Consider the following 22,552-nt stretch of genomic DNA (forward strand, 5'->3'; position numbering starts at 1 on the left):
AGTCCCACAAGCATCTGAGAAATACCATGTCTCATTCTGAGAGCGGCAGAACCCAGGCACCACTTCTTACCATCTCCCCTTTCAGTCATCAAACACTGTATTCTTCCTAAATCCGACAGAGGATGAGACGGTTGGATGGCATCACTGACTCAAAGAACAGAGTTTGAGCCAACTCCTGGAAATGGTGAAGGACAGAAGCCCGGCATGCTGCAGTTCATGGGATCGCAAAGAGTCGGGCATGACTAAGCAACTGAACAACAACAAAATGCTGTTTATATCTGTCTCATTCTCCAAGGTCCTTTAGTTTTGCTTCACCCAAGCTGTTCCAGCCTCCTCCTTGGACTACCTTACCTGCAGCCCACCTTGCCCCAGGAGGGTGCCTTGCTTTCAACATCCGGATCTGGTCCTGTTCTCTTCTGCTCAAATCCTTCCATATCACGCTCCACATTGCCCAAAGGTAACACCAAACCCCCTCCGTCAAGGCCTTCAGGATCTGACCCTGCCTGAATTCCCACTCTCAGCTCCATTTTACCCTCAGTGCTAAGCTCCCTGACACACATGGTCAACAGAACACTTCCAAGAAGATGAAATGAATTACTCCTGCCACGAATCTCTGTCCCACAGAAGGTCATCTTGTCAGGTTTCTCCAGGACGATCACAAATACATAAGTAGCATGATTTGGGGGCAAATTCAAGGATCGTGCAACCCATTTTCTCCACCTACAGCCGCAAAAGCAATTGGGAAGAGATACTGCAAAAAGAGGAAGGGTCCTGCTGGAGGCGGGGGAGGGCTATCTAGAGCAGGCTTACGCCCTTTTGGGGAGGAAAAGTCTCCACTGTCCACCCCGGAATTCGGACCTAAATCAATCCCCACCTTTTCGAACGGCGTCTCCCTCCCCACCCCACGCTTGACCCTCTTCTGGAATGCACCAGGACAGCTGTCGGATCAAGGGTGATATGCTGGCAATTCGAGAAGAACCCAAGCCGAACTAGAACAGAGCGTGGTGGGGTTCCTAGGTCCGTTTTCGGGGCCACCCCCCGCCCCCTGTCCTCTGATCCTGGGGGACGGCGGACGCCTGGAAGGGGCTGGAAAGCCAGTGACCCCCACGTTGGGGGTTTAGTACTCGGATTCGCTGACTCCCCGACCCCCACGAGTCCCAAGGAACGTGCAGTAGACGTCTAGCGCCCCAGGCTCGCCGCAGCGCCACGCCCCATTTCGCGGATCATGCCGGGAGAGAAAGTTCTCAGCCGCGATGCCAGAACAGCCGATCCGCAGGCCCAGACTACAAGTCCCAGAGTGCATTGCGCCTCGCAACCCCGGCCCGGCCGTGGTTGCCCTTGGCAACAGAACCTGTCCCTCCTCCCCTCCCACCCCCAAGGAGCCGGAACTGGGAAGCGCTCTGGAGCCGGGGGAGGGACATACTGCCACCAGAGAGAGGCAGACTCTGGTAGGGAGACGGAGGGGAAGACAGGAGGAAACCTGACCGGGCCAAACGTTCGGAGAGACCCTCCCAACCCCCGGACGGAAATGCCCAGGGTATTTCAGAGCCGGTGGGGGGCGACAGACTCAATCAGTGAGAGACGTGGAGCGAAGGAAAGACCTTCCACCACCCCCCACCCCCCCCCCCACCCCCCCCCCCGTCCCCAAGCTGAGAGGGATTCACAGAGACAGAGAGACATACGGAGTGGGTGAAGAAGGGACAAAAAGATAGAGCTGGAGAGGGGAGAAGGAAAAGGAGAGAGATCAGCTTAAATATTCAGAGAGAGACCCCCAGCGATGGATAGAGATTCAGAGTCAGAGAGTGGTCAGAGAGGAACAAGCACAGAGGAACGGAGAGGGACAGAGAGAAAGCATCTGCAAAGACCAGGGGAGAGAAATGCAAAGAACCAGAAAGAAGAGAACATAGAGAATGAGACAGGGAGAGAGACACCGATTGACTCTCAAAGAGAAAGACACGGAGGAAAGGGGAAACAAAGCTCCATAGAGACAGAGACAGGGAGGAAGAAGAAGAGATTCAGGGAGACAGACTTGGGAGTGAGAGGGAGAGACACCCCAAGACCCAGGAGCGGGGGGTGGTGGTCCACAGGAGGAGTGACAAACGTAGATGGAGACACACAGCGAAGAAGAAAGAGAAGTAAAAACAGAAATTCTCAGAGACAAGGAAAGGAACCCAGACCCAACCAGAGAAACAGAGAGAAAGCTATAGGGATACAGGGAGAGGAACAGAGGCCGAGGGAAAGGGACACTCCCGGAGGGAGACACAGACGTACAAAAATCACAAGAAGCCCAGAGGGAGAACTCGAGACTTGGGTGACATCCGAAAAAGTGAGACGCCAAGACTCCCTCCTGCTCACCGTTGGATCTCAGCACCAATACAAAGTTTGTACAATGAAACGGAGACAGTCAGACGGAGATCCTAGCGGAGCTGCGGTGGGCTCACAGGAGTCGCCGCGGCACCCTGGAGGGGGTCCGGACTGGGCTTGGGGCAGATTGGGGAGGGGGCAGGGCACAGCTCAGAGGATGCCCTCCCCCGCCCCCCTCACCCGGCCTCCGGAGTGGGTGTGCGCACGTGTGTGTGTGTGTTGGAGACGGAGGGAATAGTCCCTGGGCTCTCCAGGAAGGGGGTTGGGGGACGCCTTTAAGCCGAAACCCCGCCCCTCGGTCGTCATGGCAACACCTCCCCCCGCCCGGGGCTCCCACATTTCAGCAGGTGCCGGAGCCGGAGCTCCCACCACCGCCGCCGCCCGTGCCTCCGGCTCCTCCGCGCCCGTGCTCTCGGCTCTCGCTCCCCCTGGCGGAGCCGGCGCGCCCCGGGGCTCCGCTCCCGGCCCCGCGCGCTCGGCTCCTGGAGGTGCCTCGCCCCTCTCACTCCCACCGCGGCATCTCCCGCCGGCTCTTCTGTCCTGCCGAGCCTCCGGCTAGTCGCCCTTCCACCTGTTTCCCCAGACAGGCAGGATCCCGGTCCCTGCTACGTTCCGGGGGCCATGTCCGGCCTGGGCCCCGGCGGAGGCGATTCAGAGGGCGGACCCCGGCCCCTGTTCTGCAGAAAGGGGGCTCTGAGGCAGAAGGTGGTCCATGAGGTCAAGAGCCACAAGTTCACCGCTCGCTTCTTCAAGCAGCCGACCTTCTGCAGCCACTGCACTGACTTCATATGGTGAGGGAGGGGGCTGAGGCCCCGGGGGATGGGGGCCCTTAATGAGCAGGAAAGAGGGGGTTGCGGCCCTGGCTCCTGGCTCCAGGCTGGGCACGGGTTAGGGGCCGGCACTCCTGGGTCAGAGAGAGCGAGGCGGGGGTCCTGGCCTTCCGGGTCCGAAGGAACAGGCTGGGGGCCTGGGCTCCTGAGTCTGAAAGAAGAGGGACACGGACGAAGGGGACAGGATTTCGGGGTCCTGAGAAGAGGAGGCTAGCTGGGGTTCAGACTCCTGGGTCCGACGGGAGGGGGTGGGAGTACTCGGGCCTCCCACGACCTGCAGAGGAGAGGGGGTCCAGCACCCTTTTCTGCACTGACTTCAGATCCTTGACTCTCACAGGGGGATTGGAAAACAGGGTCTGCAATGTCAAGGTAAGAGCAGGGGACCTGGACTCCTGGGACCCTCGGGAGGGTGGAGGCTGGGGACCCGCAGCCTAGGCTGCTTGACACACGTGTTCGCTGGTCCCCAGAGAGGCGCGGGGGAGCGCGGGGCGGGGGGTGTGGCAGAGACATTGCCTGCAGTGGTGGGGGGAGCTCTGACGGCGGGGCCACCGCGGAGGTGGCACTGGGGGCCCCTCCCTCGGCCGGCTCCAGGTGGGGACAGATATTTGGAGAATCTGTTGCCATGGGAACAGGGAGATTTGGAAAAGGGGAGCTGAAGGGGGGGCTGGAGATGCAAAGTCAGAGCCCCCCCACCCCCTACCCCAGGCTGCCATTGCCATGACAACACCACCCGTCCTAGGAAGGGGCAGGCCGGGTGGGGTCACCGATGGGCGGGTGGGGGCTGGGTGGGGCAGGCAGATATGGGGGCCGGGGGAGGGGGGGGCGAGTCCTAAAGTACCAGCTGCTACTGCTGAGAGCAGAGTGAGTCAGGGAGGGGGGGCGGGCCGTCGGCGTCGCCCCCAGACTCACTTCTGCCCAAGTTGATGCTCTTTCTCCGTTCTGTTGAAGGACCTCTCTGTGTCTCCCCCCTTCTAGTCTGCCTGCCTCTCTCTTCACTTTTTAATCTCTGTCCGTGGATCCTGCTTTCTCTCTCTGTCTCCATTTCTGCCCTCTCTGTGTCTCCCTCTCTCTCTCTCTGTCTCTGCCTCTGTGTCTCTGTCTCGTCTTTGGCTGTGTGTAGGCACTGGGCGCTCTGTGTTTCTCTGTTTCTGTGATTCTCTGCATCTCTGTTTCTCTGTCTGGGTCCACCTTTAGAATCTCTGTCTCTCAGTGTCTATCTGTCTCTCTCTGCCTGTCAAGGTCTCTGATTTTCTCTGTATTGAACCCTATGGAGATCCCTCTCACCTGGGTTTCTTTCTGTCTGGGTCTCCCCTCTTTCTGATTTTCTGTCCACTGGGGTCTCTCTCTGCTCTGGATTTCTATGATTTTCACCTTCAGTCTGCAGTTTTGTGGTTCATCGACGATGCCACGAGTTTGTGACCTTCGAGTGTCCAGGCGCTGGGAAGGGCCCCCAGACGGACGTGAGTGCCCGGACACCCGGTTCTCCCTCCTCGGGCCGCGCCCCCGCCCTCACCCCCTCGGCGTCCGTCCCAATTTCTCCTGCTATTTTTAAGGCTGGGAGGGAAGGGGGGCTGGAGAGATAGGGAGAGCTAGTCTGGCCCAGATTCCCTGCCCTTGGCCTGGAAAGGGGGAATGAGAGGGGACCGAGACTGGCTGGGGACCCAGGTGGGGGACAGAGAGGAGGCCTGGTGAGGGGACCTCGGCACTGGAGAAGGTTGGCTGTGATCCAGGAGTCAAGAGATTTAGAAAGCAGAAGGATGAGGGGCAGAGAGAGAGACAGAGAGGGAAATTGATGCAAGCACTGAGATCCTGAGATAAGACAGAGAGAGAACGCCCAGAGATGCAGAAAAAAAAGAGACCCAGGCAGATTGGGGGAGGGGGGAGAAAGCAAGAGCAGTGGAACAGAGTCAGCAGCATGGGAGGAAGGAAAAGGGAACCCAGAAAGACTGGGAGAGACAAACTCAGAGACGGAGGGGCAGACACTCAGAAAGGTTCACTAGGGTAGAAAATGGTAGATACGGGAAACTGCTTAGCAGGTACCGAGAAGAAAACCCAAGAGATCTTGTCATGTACACGCACACACATATATGCACTTATAGATGCCCCCTGTGTGTGCGCCGTGCACACAGACACCCATGTGCACACACACGGATGCATATTAGACCCCTGTGTGCACACACACACACAAATTCCCCCATGTTGCACACACATTTGTGCATGCACACGTCCCCCATGTACACACACACAGAAACAGACAACCATTCCCTCCCTCCTCTCCGCCCCCAACATCAAGGGGCTAACAAGAACTGTCCACCCTCCATGCCCACCCCTGATCCCTCCTGCACTCTCTGTCTGGCCCTGGGGCTCCTCTCTGTGAGCCTCAGTTTCACCCTCTATAAAGTGGGGTGACCATCTGGTGCTGACCTGGAGAACTTTCCGGCATGATGGAAGCATTCTGTATCTTTGTTGTCCAGCTGCCGACCACCGTAGCTAGCCGCCGAGGGATGGAAGTTTAAAATCCTGCTTGGTTTAGTCGCTAAGTCGTGTCGGGCTCTTTGCGACCCCCTTGTACTGTAACCCACCAGGCTCCTCTGTCCATGGGATTCTCCAGGCAAGAATACTGGAGTGGGTTGCCATTTTCTTCTCCAAAAAATCCTGCTTAATTTGAATTAATAAATAGCCACCTGTAGGATTTCCCTGATCCAATGGTTGACTCCACACTCCCACTGGAGATGGCAGAGGTTCAATCCCTGGTCAGGGAACTAAGATCCCACATGCCACGCAGAGCAGCCAAAAAAAAAGAAACAGCCACCTATAGTTAGGGCTCCTGTGTGGGATAGGCATCAATCTAGACGCCCCCAGGCTTGTTTTGACAGTTTAGTGAAGTCAGGCAGCATGAGACTAGCCCAGGGTTTGACACAGAGTTGGAGACGGTTTTATGGTTAGCAGATGGAGAAAGAGGCGGATTGAGAAAGAGAGAGAGCACACCACGGAAGTCCACGAGGCATTTTGCCAGCTTGTCAGGTCAAGAAAACTGAAGTTTAGAGGATATGACTTCCGAGAACAAGGTTGAGCTCCACTGTCTCCCAGCACCTATATATATTATTTGCTGCCTTCACCTGTCCAGCTCCAGCACCACCAAACACTCGCATCTGATTTACCCAGGGCTCATTGCGTGCACTTAACAGGGATCTTGTATCTAGCGTAAGAATGAATCTTCTCAACAGCTTATAAAGTTAGGTATTGTTCCTGTCCCCATCTAACGGAGGCTCTTGGGCCAGGACACCTGGGCTTGAGTCCCACCTGCACCGCGTTTTGGTTCTGTGACCTTCCAGAAGTTAATTTCCCTCTCTGTCAATTTACAGACAGTTCCTTGTCTGTAAAATGGGGTTTAATAACCACACCCTTATCTGATAGGATTGTTTTAAGGACTGAATGAGCCAACTCCTTGGGTATGAATACCTGGTATGTAGCAAAAGGCAAAATACTAATTTTTATCATTGTAAAATTGTTACTATTCTTGGTGAGGAAACAAAGGGAAATAGTGTGGACAAGGCCTTTCCTCTGTATCTGGCTTTCTTTTTTCTCTGTGAAGCATTAAGCTTTTATTCTTGTCAGCAACACAGATCAAGGGCTTAAGAAGTGCTCAGGGCTCAAGATGCATGATTGCATTCCGTTTGCACAAGAACTCTTTCAGGGAGGGCTCATGGTCCCATTTTATGGGGAGGCTCCCTGAATTTCTCAAAAGGGTGGTGTGAGGGAAGATCACACAGCTGGGTCGTGGGCAGAGTCAAAATCTGAACCCTAATCTTCCTAATCGGAACGCCAGTACTGTCTCCTTTTTTAATAGCTACTTTCACCCTGAGAATAACCACAGCAGCTCCCATGTCAGGTACCCTGCTGGGAATTTTCAGCCACAGCAGCTCATTTCATGTGGCAGGAACACTGGGAGCTCGGGTCAGCTGAAGGTCTTTAGAGGTTCAGAGCATGCAACTGCCAACACCTTTCCCCACCCAAGTACAATTCAATCCCCACTAAACTTCAAAATAAAATCCTAAGAAGATCTTGAATGTTCACCCTATAAAACTCTTGCAATGCACTCATAGAAAATCGAATCTGGGTCTCCTGCATTGCAGGCAGATTCTTTACCATCTGAGCCACCAGGGAAGCTCCAAAGTGTTCGTCACTCATTTGTGTCTGACTCTTTCCGACCCCATGCACTGTAGCCCACCAGGCTCCTCTGTCCATGGAACTCTCCAGACAAAAATACTGGAGTGGATACCCATTCCTGTCTCCAAGGGATCTCTCCCACCCCTAAATCAAACCCAGGTTTGATTTGCACTGCAGGCAGATTCTTTACTATTGGAGCCACCAAGGAAGCCTGCTTAGAAAAATGCAAATATCAAATTATTTCATACTTAGACATTGCTGAGGGTGGAAGGAGAAATGCTTTTCCTGGTGTCTTAAATTCATGCTTAATTGGAATTGAGCTATAAGCACTGCTTCAAGAGATAGATTGTTTATTTCCATTGGGCAGATCAAGACACTGAGGCTCAAAATGGGGCATGTACCTGAAATCACACAAATGGGAAATGGCCCAGCTCTTGATTAAACCCAGGGCTACGTGGGGACTGCAATCAAATCGCTAGTAATAACCATGGCCATGATGATAGTAGTAACACTACCAAGCACATTTAACCAGACCCTGCTGTGTGGTTTACACTTAATCTTTGGGATACCTGGGTCCCTAAAACTGAAAGGGCACAGTCTGCATCCCACAAGGGGCTCAGAGAAGGCTGGTCATCATTGAGCAGACATTGAAAGAAGCTGACCATGAATAATCCGGGGTTCATGGTGGCCCACACATCCTCAGAGAACAGCTTGTGGAAGACCATGGGGTAGGGACTGTGGGATCTTGGAAGCCTCCACTTCCTTCAGATTCTTCCCATATTCCACCTTGTTGGTACAACCTTCCTTGATCACTCTATTTCACATTTCAATCCCCCCTGCATCCCTAATAATGTGCATTCTCTGCTCCATCTTTGTCCAGAGCACCTATATCCATACCTCATACTATATATTCTAAGATTTTTTAATGGGGACTATTTGTTAAAGTCTTTATGGAATTTTGTCACAATATTGCTTCTGTCTTGTGTTTTGATTTTTTGGCCCCAAGGCATGTGGGTCTTAGCTCCCTCACCAGGGATGGAACAGGTACCCCCTGCACTGGAAGGCAGAGTCTTAACCACTGCACCACCAGGGAAGGCCCTATATATTTTATTTGTCGTGTTCATTTTGTCTCCCTCCACTAGAAAGTAAAGTCCACACGGACTGCAGTTTTTATTGGCTTTGCTCAGGGGCTGGGTCGTCGCACCAAGAAAGTGCCAGGCACACAGTAGGTGCTCCATAAATACTGGAGAGTGAATGATGAGGCGGAAGAGCAGGAAGCCTGGGAGAGCAGGGCTGAAGAGGAAGAGCGGTGGGGGCGGGGGAGTGGGTGGGGGCGGTGCTTGTTCAGGACCCCCTCTGGCCCGCCTTCTGACCGGCTCCTTCCGACCGCCCCCCACGCCAGGATCCCCGGAACAAGCACAAGTTCCGTCTGCACAGCTACAGCAGCCCCACCTTCTGCGACCACTGTGGCTCCCTGCTCTACGGGCTGGTGCACCAGGGCATGAAGTGTTCTTGTGAGTCTGCGAACCCAGCGCTTCGCGGCCCCTGCAAAGGCGCAGAGTCTGGGTCTCGAGTAACGCGCGTGGTGGTGGGGGGAGCGTGGAGGAGGGGAAGTGGGGTCTGGAGTTAAAGGCGGGACCCACAGTCCCACCTCCCAGTTCTGTTCCCCCGCCACCAGGCTGCGAGATGAACGTGCACCGGCGCTGTGTGCGCAGCGTGCCCTCTCTGTGCGGCGTGGACCACACGGAGCGCCGGGGCCGCCTGCAGCTGGAGATCCGGGCGCCCACTTCCGATGAGATCCACGTTACGGGTGAGACCCCGCCTCCTCGCCTGGCCCCGCCCCTTTCATCCCAGGGACTGGGTCGAGTCCACCCGAGCTGCCCACCCACTCTCACCGACCCAGGAAAGCCACGCCCCCTCACAAAGGTCACGCCCACACTGCTGACCCCGCCTGCACAGGCTGAGCCACCCGGCCATGCCCCTTTCTGCTCGAGGCCCCTGGTCTCCAGCCTTGCCTCTCATGATGGCTGTTGTAGGCATCAAGGTCCTGGGGGTGGAGGCGGGTGCGGACGAGAGAAGAACTGGTCCCAAGTGAGGTTCCGATTTACTACATGGCTTCCCAAGTGGCACAAGAGACATAAGAGCCCTGGGTTCCATCCCTGGGTTGAGAAGATTTCCTGGAGGAGGGCATGGGAACCCACTCCAGTATTCTTGTCTGGAGAAACTCATGGATAGAGGAGCCTGGCGGGCTACAGTCCATGGGGTCGCAGAGTCGGACATGACTGAAGTGATTTAGCATGCATGCATTGGTGATATGGCCAGGATCCTAAGGGAGCCAGGGGCTTTGGATTTGATTTCTGGGTCACTGGCTAAGGAGAGGGCTTCATGCCCCATCTTCTGGGTACTGGAGAAGTAAGAGATTTTTTAAAAAAAGAAAGAAAAGGAAACAAAAAACATGGGTCATAGAAGAGGAAGTTGAAAGATTGGAAGTCATGACTGCTGGCTGGGGGAAGGCTCCAGGGCCTCTCCCTGGATCTTAACCCCATCTGCCCTCCTTCACCTACCCCCTCAGTTGGCGAGGCCCGGAACCTCATCCCAATGGACCCCAACGGTCTCTCCGATCCCTATGTGAAGCTGAAGCTCATCCCAGACCCTCGGAATTTGACCAAGCAGAAGACCCGCACGGTGAAAGCTACGCTAAACCCTGTGTGGAACGAGACCTTTGTGTTGTGAGTCTCGGCTGCAGGGGAGGCCCAGTGATGACTAACAGAGAACGGTCTGAGAGTCCTAGTGGCCCACAAGACTACAGAGAGCAGGTGTTAGGATAGGAGGAGCCCCGCAAAGGGAGAAGAAGGCGGTGGGAGGAGAAAATGAAGTGACTGAGGAAGAGGGATGGAGACACAGAAGGTGACCGTTTTAGAGCTAAGACAGAGATCAGAGAGATTAGACAGACCCTGAGACTCAGAGGAAGAAACATCAACCCAGGGAGAGACACAGACGGCATGGGGCGGGGTGTGATAGGTGGGCGGCAGGAAGAGAAAGAGAAGCCAACTGAGAGAAAGACAGAAGGACGGTTCTGGAGGGAGAATAGGAGAGATCCGGAGAGAAAAGCCCAGAGGCAGAGATGCGAAAGACCAGGGAGGGGGGCTGCGAGAGCCGTCTAGGTTGACTTCGGGCCAAGGCAGGGACAGGGACCCTCTTCGGGAGGACTAGGGTTGGGAAGACACTCCGCAGAGCAGGAAAGAGGCCCCAGCTCAGGAGGTTTGCCGGCTCCTCCAGCATCGAGGATACGGAGGTCGGGGAGCCACGAGCTGGCCCCTCACTGCGCCCCGCTCTCCCCGCAGCAACCTGAAGCCGGGGGACGTGGAGCGCCGGCTCAGCGTGGAGGTGTGGGACTGGGACCGGACCTCCCGAAACGACTTCATGGGCGCCATGTCCTTCGGCGTCTCGGAGCTGCTCAAGGCGCCGGTGGACGGCTGGTGAGGGGCGGGCGGGGGCGGGGCTCGGCGCCGACACCCGCGCCTCCATCCCCGGGGCTGTGGTCTCTCTCCGCCCGGACGCCATCGTCTCGGCCTCCCTGGGCTGTTTTAACCTTTTCCCCCCGTCCCTCTCTTCTTATCTCACTCTTTCTTTCGCTATTTCCGTCTCTCCATCTCTTACCCCCTTTTGATGTCTCTGCCTCTCCCTTGGGTGCCCGCCCCCCGTGCCCCATCCGTCTTCCCAACCTCCCCCCTCCCTCCCGCTCTGGTCTCCGTCTGTATGTCAGGTACAAGTTACTGAACCAGGAGGAGGGCGAGTATTACAATGTGCCGGTGGCTGACGCCGACAACTGCAACCTCCTCCAGAAGTTCGAGGTACCCAGACCCCGACTTCTCCAGCCCCCAACCCCCCGGGGAGCGCAACCTCCCACAGTTCAGAGCTGGCCTTCCCCAGACTCCATCACTGCTTGCCAACTGATCCGGGGACGAAAATTCCCAGAAGACCCTGGAGTTCTTTCTGCTTTTCTAAGGGAGTGCTGGGAATTAGAATTCCCATCCATCCCCAGGACTTCCCAGGTGGCGCTAGTGGTAAAGAATCCTCCTGCCAATGCAGGAAACACAGGAGAGGCGGGTTCAATTCTGGGTCGGGAAGATCCCCTGGAGGACATGGCAACCGACTCCAGTACTCTTGCCTGGAAAACCCCATGGACAGAAGAGCCGGGTGGGCTACAGTCCATTGGGTCGCTAAGAGTCGGACACGACTGAGCAACTAACACGCACACACATCCATCCCCATGGCTTGGGGATCGGGGGGTCCCTCTCCCCTGCTTTAGGGCCATCGCCTACCCCTCCCAGAAGGCTCTGACTCTGACTTTCTTCTCTCTCAGGCCTGTAACTACCCCCTGGAACTATACGAGGTGAGAAAAGCCAGAGGCTTGGGTTGGAGGCAGCTTCAGTCCTGTGGTCTGTATCTCATCCCTCTCATATCTGTCTGCATTTCCACATGTGTGGGTGGAACTCATACCATTCCTAGGTCTTGTATTTGCTGAGTAATTGGAGTGCTCTGGAGGTCAGTCTGACCCTCAGGCAACCCCTAAAGGTAGGGACAGCATCACAGATTCCTTAGATCCAAGGGCCCACAGTCCTGAGGCTCTAGGACCCTGTAGCTATCAATTCTGGGTCCCGTGTTTCTGGCATTCCATGGGCTGTGGGGCCTGGCTCTGGAATTCTGTGGTCTGTCATTCTGGGCCTGTGGTTCTCGGATTCTGTGGCGACACTTCTGTTTCTTCCTGGCACTGAAGGAGGAGCAGAGCTCTAGGGGATGTAGGTCCAAAACAGGGTTCTCTCTGCCACCTCCACCTCCCAAGGCAAGTGTATTTATGCCCATCGCGTTGCAGTCTTCAGCGTTACTGTTGTTGGGGAATGGTAGGAGGACCACAGCCGATGGGAGGATCCTGGTAACCCTGCTGCTACTGGTACCCTTGGGGAGCTTCCATCGTGCCCTGACTCCCCTCTGGGCTGAATCAACCTTGGGGAGCAAAGGTCAGGATCTTACCAAGGCCTTACCCAGCCTCCCCACCCCCCCCAGCTCCCCACCCCACTGCGCGCCTCTCCATGAGGCGGCCAGTAGCATCTGTCATTCCACCCTGTAAAGGTTCAGGAAAGGGGCTCTCGCAGACCCAGGCCCTTCTCTGTTCCTGACTTTGTGGGTGTGTCCCCCCTCGAGTGGCCCCTAAGGACCCTCTCTTGTTGGGTGAGGACCGTGCAGGGCCACCCCCAGAACAGCATCAGCCTGTGAACTGGAAAAGCCAAAGGCGTCTGAGGAATTCCCAAGGGCGAGCTGTGTGTGTGTCTGGGGTACTTTCGGTTTCACAGGTTTCCTGCCCAGGACAATCCCTGGGTCGGGAAGAGAAGATCCCCTGGAGGAGGAAACAGCAACCCACTCCAGTATTCTTGCCTGGAGAATCCCATGGACAGAGAAGGCCTGGCGGGCTATAGTCCCTGGGGTCACAAGAGTCGGACACAACTTAGCGACTAAGCTACAGGCACCCAGGAAGCACAAGGTTAACCCAGTCTGGCAGGGGCTGGGGGAGGTGATCAGGGAGGACTTTCCTGAGGAAGGGACACCTGAATTGCTCCTTGAGTTTTTCTGTCCATTTCTCACTGTGGCCTTTCTCTCCTCCATTGGTTTTTGGTGTGTTTTTTTTTGTTTTTTCACTTCCTGAACACCTATTTCCTGAACTTTTACGTAAGTCATGCCCTATTCTGGGAGTAGAATCAGGCCATTCCCTGGGGAGCTCCACTTTCAATGAAAGTTACAGATAGAGAAGGAATGTATTTGATCATGGAGATGGCCTCCGGCACTGGGGAGTCCTAAACCTCTGGCAAGACCTGAGCAAGTCAGAGAAAAACTTCATCAACAGGAAGTACAGGATTCCCTGGGTAAAGGAGAAGGAGGACAGATTTCCAGGCCAAGGAAAGAACAGGTGCCCTCTCTCTCTCTTCCCTGGTCGCTCAGACAGTAGAGAATCTGCCTTGCAGCGCAGGGGACGTAGGTTGACCCCTGGGTGGGAAAGATTCCCTGGAGAAGAGAAGGGCAAACCCACTCCAGTATTCTTGCCTGCAGAATTCCGTGGACAGAGAAATCTGGCAGGCTACAGTCCATGGGGTCCCAAAGAATCGGCTATGACTGAGCGACTAACACTTTCACTCTGGCATTGCTTCTTTCAAAACAACATATTTTTACTTGAGCCCTCTGTGTGCCAGGCATGGTTCTAATCACTGGGGATATAGCAGCAAACAAGAAGAGAGAAGGAAAAAAGTACACTCCTGCTCTCCTGGGAGGAAGACATTAAACAAAATAAAGGCGCTGATGATCCTGTTAGAGAAAAAGAAGCGCTAAAGATAGGGAGTGCTGTTCGGTGAGATTTTACAATAAGCGGGGAAGGCTTCACCGAGAAAGTAACCACTGGGCAAAGACGGAAAGGAGATGAAATAGTGAGCCATAAGGATGGCGGAGAGCCTTCCCCGTGGAGGGAAGGTCACATGCAAAGGCCCTGAGGTGGGAGCAAGCCAGCAATGTCTGGGTTCAATCCCCAGTCAGGGAACTAGATCCCATGTGCCGCAGCTAAGACCTAGTGAACCTAAATAAGTTCATTTTTTAAGTAATTAAATAGACCAAGTGAGATGGGAGGCCACTAAAGGTGGCCCGAGATGGTTTTGATTTGGACAAGAGGACTGCCTCTGTGTCGAGAGCTGACGGTAGGAGGAGGAAGAAGGCATCGGGGAGGCTGGCCCAGGGAGGCAATTATGGTAAGCGTGTTCAGGTTCTGGATGTGCTCTGAAGTTAGAAGCACTGGACCTGCATTCAGCACTCAACTCCAGACCCAAGCCACCTGCTGGGTGATGGTGGAGAGGCACAAAGGAGGGAGACACAGTCTCTGGCATTAATGAGTTTTGATTTCTGGCTCTGCTTTTTACCTGCTGTGTGACTGTGTGACTTTTTACCTGCTGTGTGACTTACCTTCTCTAAGATGGGAGATCGGGTGGTGGTGCTGATGGGGAGGATTGATGGCATATAGTAAGCTGTCTAAGTGCTAGCTGAATACCAAACTCCCCAGGCAAGCATGCTGAGTCTCTTCAGTTGTGTCCGACACTTGAGACTGAAGCCTGCCAGGCTCTTATGTCCATGGGATTTCCCAGGCAAGAATCCTGGAGTGGGTTGCCATGCCCTCCTCCAGGGGATCTTCCCGACCCAGGGATTGAACTCACATCTCTGATGGATGTCTCCTGCATCGTCAGGCAGGTTCTTTACCAGTAGTGCCACCTGGGAAGTCCAGTGTTAACCGTTCAGTCATGTCCAACTCTTTGTGAACCCAAGGACTGTAGCTTGCCAGCCCCTTCTGACCATGAGATTCTCCAGGCAAGAATACTGGAGTGGGTTGCCATTTCCTTCTTCAGGGGATCTTCCTGACCCAGGGATCAAACCCAGGTCTCCTACATTGTAGGCAGAGTCTTTACTGTCTGAGCCACAAAGAAAGCCCAATAAAACCTGCAGGCTATGGGTGAAGTCAGAAAAAGTCCTAAACCAAAGATGGGTGTGGAAACAGCGTTTCTTCTCTCTCCATCTTTCCGTTTCTGTCTCTCTCCCCTTCTCTGTTTTCCCTGGATACTGTCTCTCTGAGGGGCACCCCCTTACCCCCTTCCGGGGTCTGACTAGCTCTGCATGTCTTCCCTTTCTCACAGAGGGTGCGGACGGGTCCCTCTTCATCTCCCATCCCCTCCCCATCCCCCAGTCCCACCGACTCCAAGCGCTGTTTCTTCGGGGCCAGCCCTGGACGACTGCACATCTCCGACTTCAGCTTCCTCATGGTTCTAGGAAAAGGCAGTTTTGGGAAGGTTGGATTCTTGGGGCTCTGGGGGAGGGGTCGGGTTTCTTAGAGATGAAATCAGGGTTGGGGCGGGGGAAACTAGGCTTCTGAGCCCCAAAGATGGTTTGATGGTGCCTCTGAGTTCCTGGAGAAGAGAGGCCTAAAGATATGGATACTTGTCCTGAAGGAGTAGCTGGCCACGTCAGGGCACCTGGTCCCCCGTGAGTGAGAGGGGGGACCCGGGATTCTGTTTCTTTGTCTCCTTGAAAGGGAAGGCTAGGGACCAGCGCTCTGGGTTCCCAATATGGACTAGGCTTCTGTCCCTAGGTGATGCTGGCCGAGCGCCGGGGCTCCGATGAGCTCTACGCCATCAAGATCCTGAAGAAAGATGTGATCGTCCAGGATGACGACGTGGACTGCACCCTGGTGGAGAAACGCGTGCTGGCTCTGGGGGGCCGAGGCCCGGGAGGCCGGCCGCACTTCCTCACCCAGCTTCACTCCACCTTCCAGACCCCGGTGCGAAAGGATGGGGCCTCAGGCTGGCTCAGGGGCCCTGCCTCATCTCCACCACCGCCCCCCACCGCCCCCCCCCCCCGCCCCGCCCCGCCCCGCCCCGCAACCCCCCCCCCCCCCCGCCCCGCCCCGCAACCCCCTAGATACACTCAGCACTGGATTTGAGAGTCTGAGTTTGGGGGAGGGCAGAAGACCTCAGTGGACTCTGAAGGGGCGTGGCCGGCTCCTCAGTGGGTGTGGCCAGCACCCAGGGGGCTTGGAGGGCGTGGCCAGAGCACCTGGAGCCTGAGTGGGCGTGGTCTGAACTCCCTAGGGGTTGAGTGGGTGTTTCTGGAGTACTGGGTTCTGGAGTAAAGGAGTGCGTGGAGAACGTCTCCTGAGTGAGCTTGCCTACAACTGGGCTCTGCGTGATGAGGCTGTCACTCGTGGGTTCTTAGTTAAGGAGTCATCAGAAATAAGGCGTTTCCGAAGACTGAAATGGGACAACAAGTCAGAACTGTCAGAGGTTAGAGAGGGCGTGACTCTACTTTGAAGAGCTCTGAGTGGGCGTAGCCAGCTTCCTGGATTTTTTTTTTTTTTTTTAATTGGGAATTCCCTTCTGGTCTAGAGGTTAGTACTCCATACTTGCACTGCAGGGGGCCTGGTTCGATCCCTGGTTGGGGAATTAAGATCCCCGCAAGCCGGCAAGGTGCAGCCAAAAATTAAAAAGTAATTTAAAAATTAGTATCATTCACAAGTGAAGTCTGAACAGCTTTGGTCCCTAGCAGGTGGCCAAGACTGGATGTGTGAGTGAGTGGATATGGAAAGAGGTTTCAGTTTTCCTGAGATTTCAAGCAAATGGTGGACCTCAATCTTAAATCCTGGGAAGGGAGGAGGGGAACACCCAACAGTTCAGAGTAACAGAGGATGGAGTGGGTAGAGATTCTGTGATGGCAGGTAGGCGTGGACAGTTGCTCTGGATTTCTGATTGCATGGGCCCAGAGCCTTCTGCGTTGGTCTGGAGTGGGCAGGAATGGACGTTTCCCTCCCCTGGTGGGCGTGCCCTTGCCTCTAAGCCCCCGTCCACCCCCTCCCCAGGATCGCCTGTATTTTGTGATGGAGTATGTCACCGGGGGCGACTTGATGTACCACATTCAACAGCTGGGCAAGTTTAAGGAACCCCACGCAGCGTAAGTCTTGGCCAAGAGAGGAGGGTGGGGGGGAAGCGAAAGGGAGCGGTGTCCCGCCTCTGGCTTCCTGACCCCGCCCCCCGTCCCCTCCTCCAGGTTCTACGCTGCAGAAATCGCCATCGGCCTCTTCTTCCTCCATAACCAGGGCATTATCTATCGGTGAGCAGCCCTGGGCTTTCAGTGGAGAGAATCGGACCCCCTAGAAGGGAAGGGATTCAAATTTCACGGCTCCAGGCTGTTGAACTCTCTCCCCTTCCTGCAATTCCTACCCACTGCACCCCAACCCACCCACAGGGACCTGAAACTGGACAACGTGATGCTGGATGCCGAAGGACACATCAAAATCACCGACTTCGGCATGTGTAAGGAGAACGTCTTTCCCGGGAGTACCACTCGCACCTTCTGCGGGACCCCGGACTACATAGCCCCCGAGGTAACCCCACCTCCGCCGCTCTTAGTGCTCTCCATGCTCGCTGCGTGGATATGCCTGGGAGGCTAGTGTTCGTAATGTGGGGAACTGACCCCGGGGTCTTCACGGGAGTCATGGACTGTTCCAACCGTGTTGAGTATTGTAAGTGTGCAGGGCTGGGTCTCTAAATAGGCAAAGTGGGCAGGACTTGTGGGTGAATGTTCCGAAAGAGCAGGACCCCCTTTAGGGATTCTGGAGAACAGGACCTGTTATTGGACCATTCTAAGAAGCTGGGGGAAGAGTCCCGGTGTACTCTGAGGGGGTGGGGCCCATCCCACTAGAACATTAGGCTTGTGGAGGCTGTCCCCTGAATATTTCAAGTGGGCAAGAATCTGCTCTTTGTTGGGGAGGTGGGGCTAATGATCTGACTGAACATAAGCAGACTAAGAGCAGGTCCCGACTTTTCTCCTTGGGAGAGGTGGGGTTGATGCTGCTGTCCTTGACCTTTCCTGGTGACTCCGTGCTACTGCCTGAGTAACCAGTGCCAATGGTTTCAAAACATAGCTGCTGATCAGCATCACCTGGGAAGATGTTGAAAAATACACACACTTCCTGCCTCTGACTCTGGTCTGTTGTGGCTGGAATTCTTCAGGGCTGGCAGCAACTATCTTTAAGCAATCAAGAATCTGGTATGTGTCCAGATTTAAGACTCTCTGGTCTCTGAAGTTCTGTGCTGTGCACCTGACATTGTAAGGAGAGAGTTCAGTTATCTAGATATTCTAGAGGGTGGGCGGAACTTGCAACTTAGTGCTTAGCTCGACTTTATATTGGAACCAAAGGAATGTTCTGAGTAGGTAGAATCTGCTTCTCAAATGTTCCAAAGGATGGAGCCAAAGCGTTCTGAGTGGGAAAAGTTTGTGCTGAAAGCATTTAAAGTTGGGTAGGGTTTCCAGGTGGTGAAGCTAGAGGGGCCCACGTTTTCTTAAAACACAATGACCGTTGCTCACCTTCCTCCCTCTCTTGCTAGATCATTGCCTACCAACCCTATGGGAAGTCTGTGGATTGGTGGTCCTTTGGGGTTCTGCTCTACGAGATGTTGGCAGGACAGGTAAGGGATGCTGGGGAGAGGCTGGTTTGGCTAATGGCAACACAGAAGGGGTGCCACCTGTTACATGGCCTGTCTCAGGAGGAGCAGGTCAGGAAGGGTTGTCTTTAGGCTGAGTGTAGGAAGCTGTGGGGACGTCAGTCAAATAGAAGAGAGCTCTCCATGGTTCTGAAACATTAACTTCCCACAGGCTGGGGGGTTCTTCCCCCTTTTTGTGTCTTGGACCCCTTTCTCAGAACAATGCTTTTAAATACATCAAATAAGACAATAGCATTACGGAAGAAGTCAATCATATTGAAATCTGGCTATCAAAATGTTAAAGGCTTAATTGAATATAATTTAACCAAGTAAATAAATTTAACTGTGTATGGTTGTCTAAGGGTATTAGAATATGGACTTATATGTGACTTCCTACTAATGAATTAAATGGCATTAAATAGTAATATCTCACAGGAATAGGAAGTAAGTAGGAAGGCCTGTCAGTAATTTTAAAGTAGAGATGACTGGGGGTTTTTTGGTGTTTTATTTATTTTTTTTTTTTTGAGATATCTGCAACTCTTATATGATAAGAAAATATCGGTGATTTCCATCAGTGATAAAGTCACAACTACTACTGCTGGGGTTTCTTTCCTACATTTATAAGGCTGAATTTCAATTTTAGATTTCAAAAAATAAGGATGCATGTTTTTTTCCCATCCAAATTCAAGGACGCCCCACTCAGTTGTAGAAACAGACTCCCTAGACCCCACATTAGAATCTTTGTCTGGATACTGCTTTTCCAAATCTGAGAAGACTGGAGGCCACTCATCCAGCCAAGAAAGTGCTTTTATAGTTTTTTCCTGCAGTTTTTCTCTCTTCTATTTAAATGACACATTGCCTAATTAACACCTTGCTGATTTACATAGCAGATAAAGAGAGACAGAGCAGCAAAGAGGTGCAGAGAGCTGAAGCATCTGAGATAGAAAACAAGAGCCTCTGAGAGTGGGAAAGACATAGCTTTAGCGGTCTGGTCACGTTTTTCTCTAGCAATTCGGGACCGCCCCCACCCCGGGGCGGGCTCTGCTTGTGGTGGGCAGTGAGGGCAGGAGGGTGGGGCCAGGTAGTCAGGCCTCTGACTCTTTAACGCCTCTACTTTCTTAGCCCCCCTTTGATGGAGAAGATGAGGAGGAGCTGTTTCAAGCCATCATGGAACAAACTGTCACCTACCCCAAGTCGCTTTCCCGGGAAGCTGTGGCCATCTGCAAGGGGGTGAGAGCCCCCTGACTTCCAGATTCTCCAGGCCCAGCACCTACACGCCCCACGGCTGCCATCCAGGACTGCCCACGCAGTGTCTCTGCACATTAGGAAAAGGCTCCCACTCCTCAAGTCGGTTTACTTCCATCTGCTGAAAAAGTTTATATAGCACACTGATCTTGTTAGAACAATCACATCCTGCCTTGCTGCCCCAGGCAGTCCACGGGCGGCCTCTACCCTGTCCTGTGTTTCCCTCCCACCCCCCAGCTCCGGGCAGGCAGCGCTGAGCCGAGCGGGTCAGTCGAACCTAACTCCTGCCACTTTTCCTCCAGTGGGATCTGGGGCAAGTCACCAAAACTCTGGGAGCCACCGTCTCCTCCTCCGGGGTTGTGGTGTTAAGGCAGGAGAAGGAGCCTAGCCTACAGCAGTTGTTAGCAGGCTTCTGCTTCGAGCTCCTGTCTCCACGTCTCTCTGACCACATCTCTCTCTCTCGGCTTTTGTCCCATTCCTCTGCCTCCATCTGCACATGATGGGGCTTTCTGTGTCATTGCCTTGTTTTTTTTTTTCTTTTTCTGTGTCCTTCGGGATCTCTGTTCACCTTTTCCATCTTCGTCCTCCTCTTTCTGGGTCTCTATTACCTTCTCACCAACCCCTCTTCACACACACACACGCAATCCTCCTTCTGGGTCTCTCTCATCTTCTTTTTCTGGGTCTCCATCTTCCCCTTTCTCTGAGTCCCCTCCTTCATATGGGGTCTTCATCCCTCTCTCTGGGTGCTTGTTTCCTGGGTCTCCACCCTCCTCTCTTTGTGGGCTTCCGTCTCTCCCACCCCTTCCCATCTTCTCCCTTCTCTCTTCTCCTACCTCCTCCTCCCTTCTCTGTTCTCCCCACTGAGTCTTTCCCTCTTTCTGGGTCTCTGTTCCCCCTTTTCTCTGGGTCTTCTCTCTTCCGCCTTCTCCTTCTCTGCCACTTTCCCTCTGGGATGTTTTCCCCGATCGTCTTCCTCTCTTTCTGGGTTCTCTGCCGCTCACACCTTCACATCCTGATCTTGCTCCTTTCTTTGTCTGTCCCTGGGTCTCTGGGTTTGAGTTTCATTTACCCCATCTCATTTATCCCCCCTTCTCCTTTATCCCCCCTTCTCCTCTTTCTCTCTTCCTCTCTTCACCCCCTCATCTCTGCACCGCGCCCTCCCCCCACTGTTGGTTCTTCTCTTTCTGGATCTCCGTGCTTGTCTCTCTCTATTCCTCCTTCCTCGTCTTCCCCTCCACCCCCGTCTTTCTCTGGGCTTCCTTGTCTGGGACTCTGTCTGTCTGTCCGTCTCTCTCTGTGTTCCCTGCAGTTCCTCACCAAGCACCCGGCCAAGCGCCTGGGCTCAGGCCCCGATGGAGAGCCCACCATCCGCGCTCACGGCTTTTTCCGCTGGATCGACTGGGACAGGCTGGAACGATTAGAGATCGCGCCTCCGTTCAGACCCCGCCCGGTCAGTCCCCTCCCGGGAACACCATGCTGGCCCCTAAGAGGGTGGACCAGCCACGCGTTCCGACGCTTCACGTTTCCCTCCCGGTGTTTTCCACAGTGTGGCCGCAGCGGCGAGAACTTCGACAAGTTCTTCACTCGGGCGGCGCCGGCGCTGACACCCCCTGACCGCCTGGTTCTGGCCAGCATCGACCAGGCTGAGTTCCAGGGCTTCACCTATGTCAACCCGGATTTCGTGCACCCGGATGCCCGCAGCCCCATCAGCCCAACGCCTGTGCCAGTCATGTAATCCCACCTGCCGCCACCAGGCGTCCCCACGGCTCCCTCCTCCGCCCCGGCTTTGGCCCTCGCCTCACCATGCCACCCGCCTTTCCAATTCTAGATATGGCTCCCCAGCGTTCTGGCCTCTGCCCCACCCCCCGGGTTCTAGCCGCCCCGCCCAAGCGTTCCTGGCTTTCCGCACTCCCAATACAATCTCTAGAGTCTTACCGTGTGCTAGATTCTGCTGCTGTTGAGCCCTAGATTCTGACCTGCCTGAGCGTCCTGGACTCTGTTCCATCAACTTACAGAACTGCCAACACCATCCCAATTCTCCTTTTTTTGTTTTGTTTTGTTTTTCCTTCTTCTTCTTCCTGGGAAACAGTCTCATGGGATGGGCTGTTCTAGACTAGGATTCCAGAACATCCCCCCACCTCCGAGGCCCCTCCCACCTCCGCTCCAGTTCCAGAGTAAGTGGGAGGCTGTGCCCCCTTGCTCCAGTGCCCCTGTTCTGCGCTCTAGGGATTCCTGGGACATACGGAAGATATTCCCCGCCCCTGTTCTCTGTCAGCTTTTGTCCTAGGCTCCCCCACCCCTAGACCTATCACCGCATGGCTCCTCCAGTCCTGCTCGGAACCCCACCTCTACCCAAATGCCTGCCACTCTCGGGACTCTCCGTGCCCCCTCTTCCGCCCAGCCACAACTGCTGGAGAATAAATTTGGGATGCTTATGTTCAAGTGTTTGGATGTTTTTCTTCTAAACTTGGAGAATGAAGGGGGATGGAGGTGGGACAATGACTGTACATAGAAACACACACACACACACATACAGAGGCTGAGTAGAGGCTGCAGAGAGAGAGGAGGGAAACGCAGAGACCCATAAAGTGAGAGAAGATACCCACAGCATGACAGCAAACAGCAGAGACCCAGAGAAAGCAGAGACACAAAGAGAGGACCAAAGTGGACATGTGAGGGAAGAGGCAGTTGTACGCACAGACAACTGAGCGTGTCAGGCAGAGATCGGGAGCACAGAGACACAAGCACGCACCCATTTGCCCAGAGCAAGGTAAAGCTCCCAGGCACACACAGGACACGCTGAGACCCGGAGGCCGGGAAGTCGGAAGAGGGAGGAGGAAAGGCAGCCCTGCCATTAAGAGACCTTACGACAGAGAAACC

The 22,552-nt window shown here is 54.5% G+C and overlaps 1 protein-coding gene across 3 annotated transcripts; it reads left to right on the top strand.

The window, feature by feature from the left end:
- Positions 1 to 1,427: 1,427 nt before the first annotated feature.
- PRKCG (protein kinase C gamma) lies at positions 1,428 to 22,114 on the top strand. Of its 3 annotated transcripts, none has more exons than XM_070771688.1 (19): positions 1,428 to 1,448; positions 2,948 to 3,155; positions 3,532 to 3,563; positions 4,572 to 4,654; positions 8,767 to 8,878; positions 9,043 to 9,174; positions 9,937 to 10,093; positions 10,709 to 10,843; positions 11,131 to 11,218; positions 11,731 to 11,760; positions 15,089 to 15,241; positions 15,541 to 15,729; positions 16,804 to 16,895; positions 16,992 to 17,054; positions 17,190 to 17,328; positions 18,332 to 18,412; positions 19,550 to 19,657; positions 20,982 to 21,122; positions 21,219 to 22,114. In XM_070771688.1, exons 2-19 carry the CDS (start codon positions 2,986 to 2,988, stop codon positions 21,405 to 21,407), a joined length of 2,094 nt encoding a protein of 697 aa, XP_070627789.1. In that variant the 5' UTR covers positions 1,428 to 1,448; positions 2,948 to 2,985; the 3' UTR covers positions 21,408 to 22,114. The 3 variants fall into 3 exon arrangements, with proteins under 3 accessions (XP_070627789.1, XP_070627790.1, XP_019835752.1); XM_070771689.1 differs by lacking the exon at positions 1,428 to 1,448 and adding an exon at positions 1,455 to 1,537; XM_019980193.2 differs by lacking the exon at positions 1,428 to 1,448 and having other exon boundaries at positions 2,699 to 3,155.
- The last annotated feature ends 438 nt before the right edge of the window (positions 22,115 to 22,552 follow it).

This window comes from Bos indicus, chromosome 18 (genome assembly GCF_029378745.1).
Source record: "Bos indicus isolate NIAB-ARS_2022 breed Sahiwal x Tharparkar chromosome 18, NIAB-ARS_B.indTharparkar_mat_pri_1.0, whole genome shotgun sequence".
Classification (NCBI taxonomy): domain Eukaryota; kingdom Metazoa; phylum Chordata; class Mammalia; order Artiodactyla; family Bovidae; genus Bos; species Bos indicus.

Coding starts and splice junctions, on each gene's coding strand:
- PRKCG (XM_070771688.1), top strand. CDS start 2,986: ATGTCCGGCCTGGGCCCCGGCGGAGGCGATTCAGAGGGCGGACCCCGG. Junction 4,655..8,766: donor GGAAGGGCCCCCAGACGGAC/GTGAGTGCCCGG, acceptor CCCCCACGCCAG/GATCCCCGGAACAAGCACAA. Junction 10,094..10,708: donor TGGAACGAGACCTTTGTGTT/GTGAGTCTCGGC, acceptor CTCTCCCCGCAG/CAACCTGAAGCCGGGGGACG.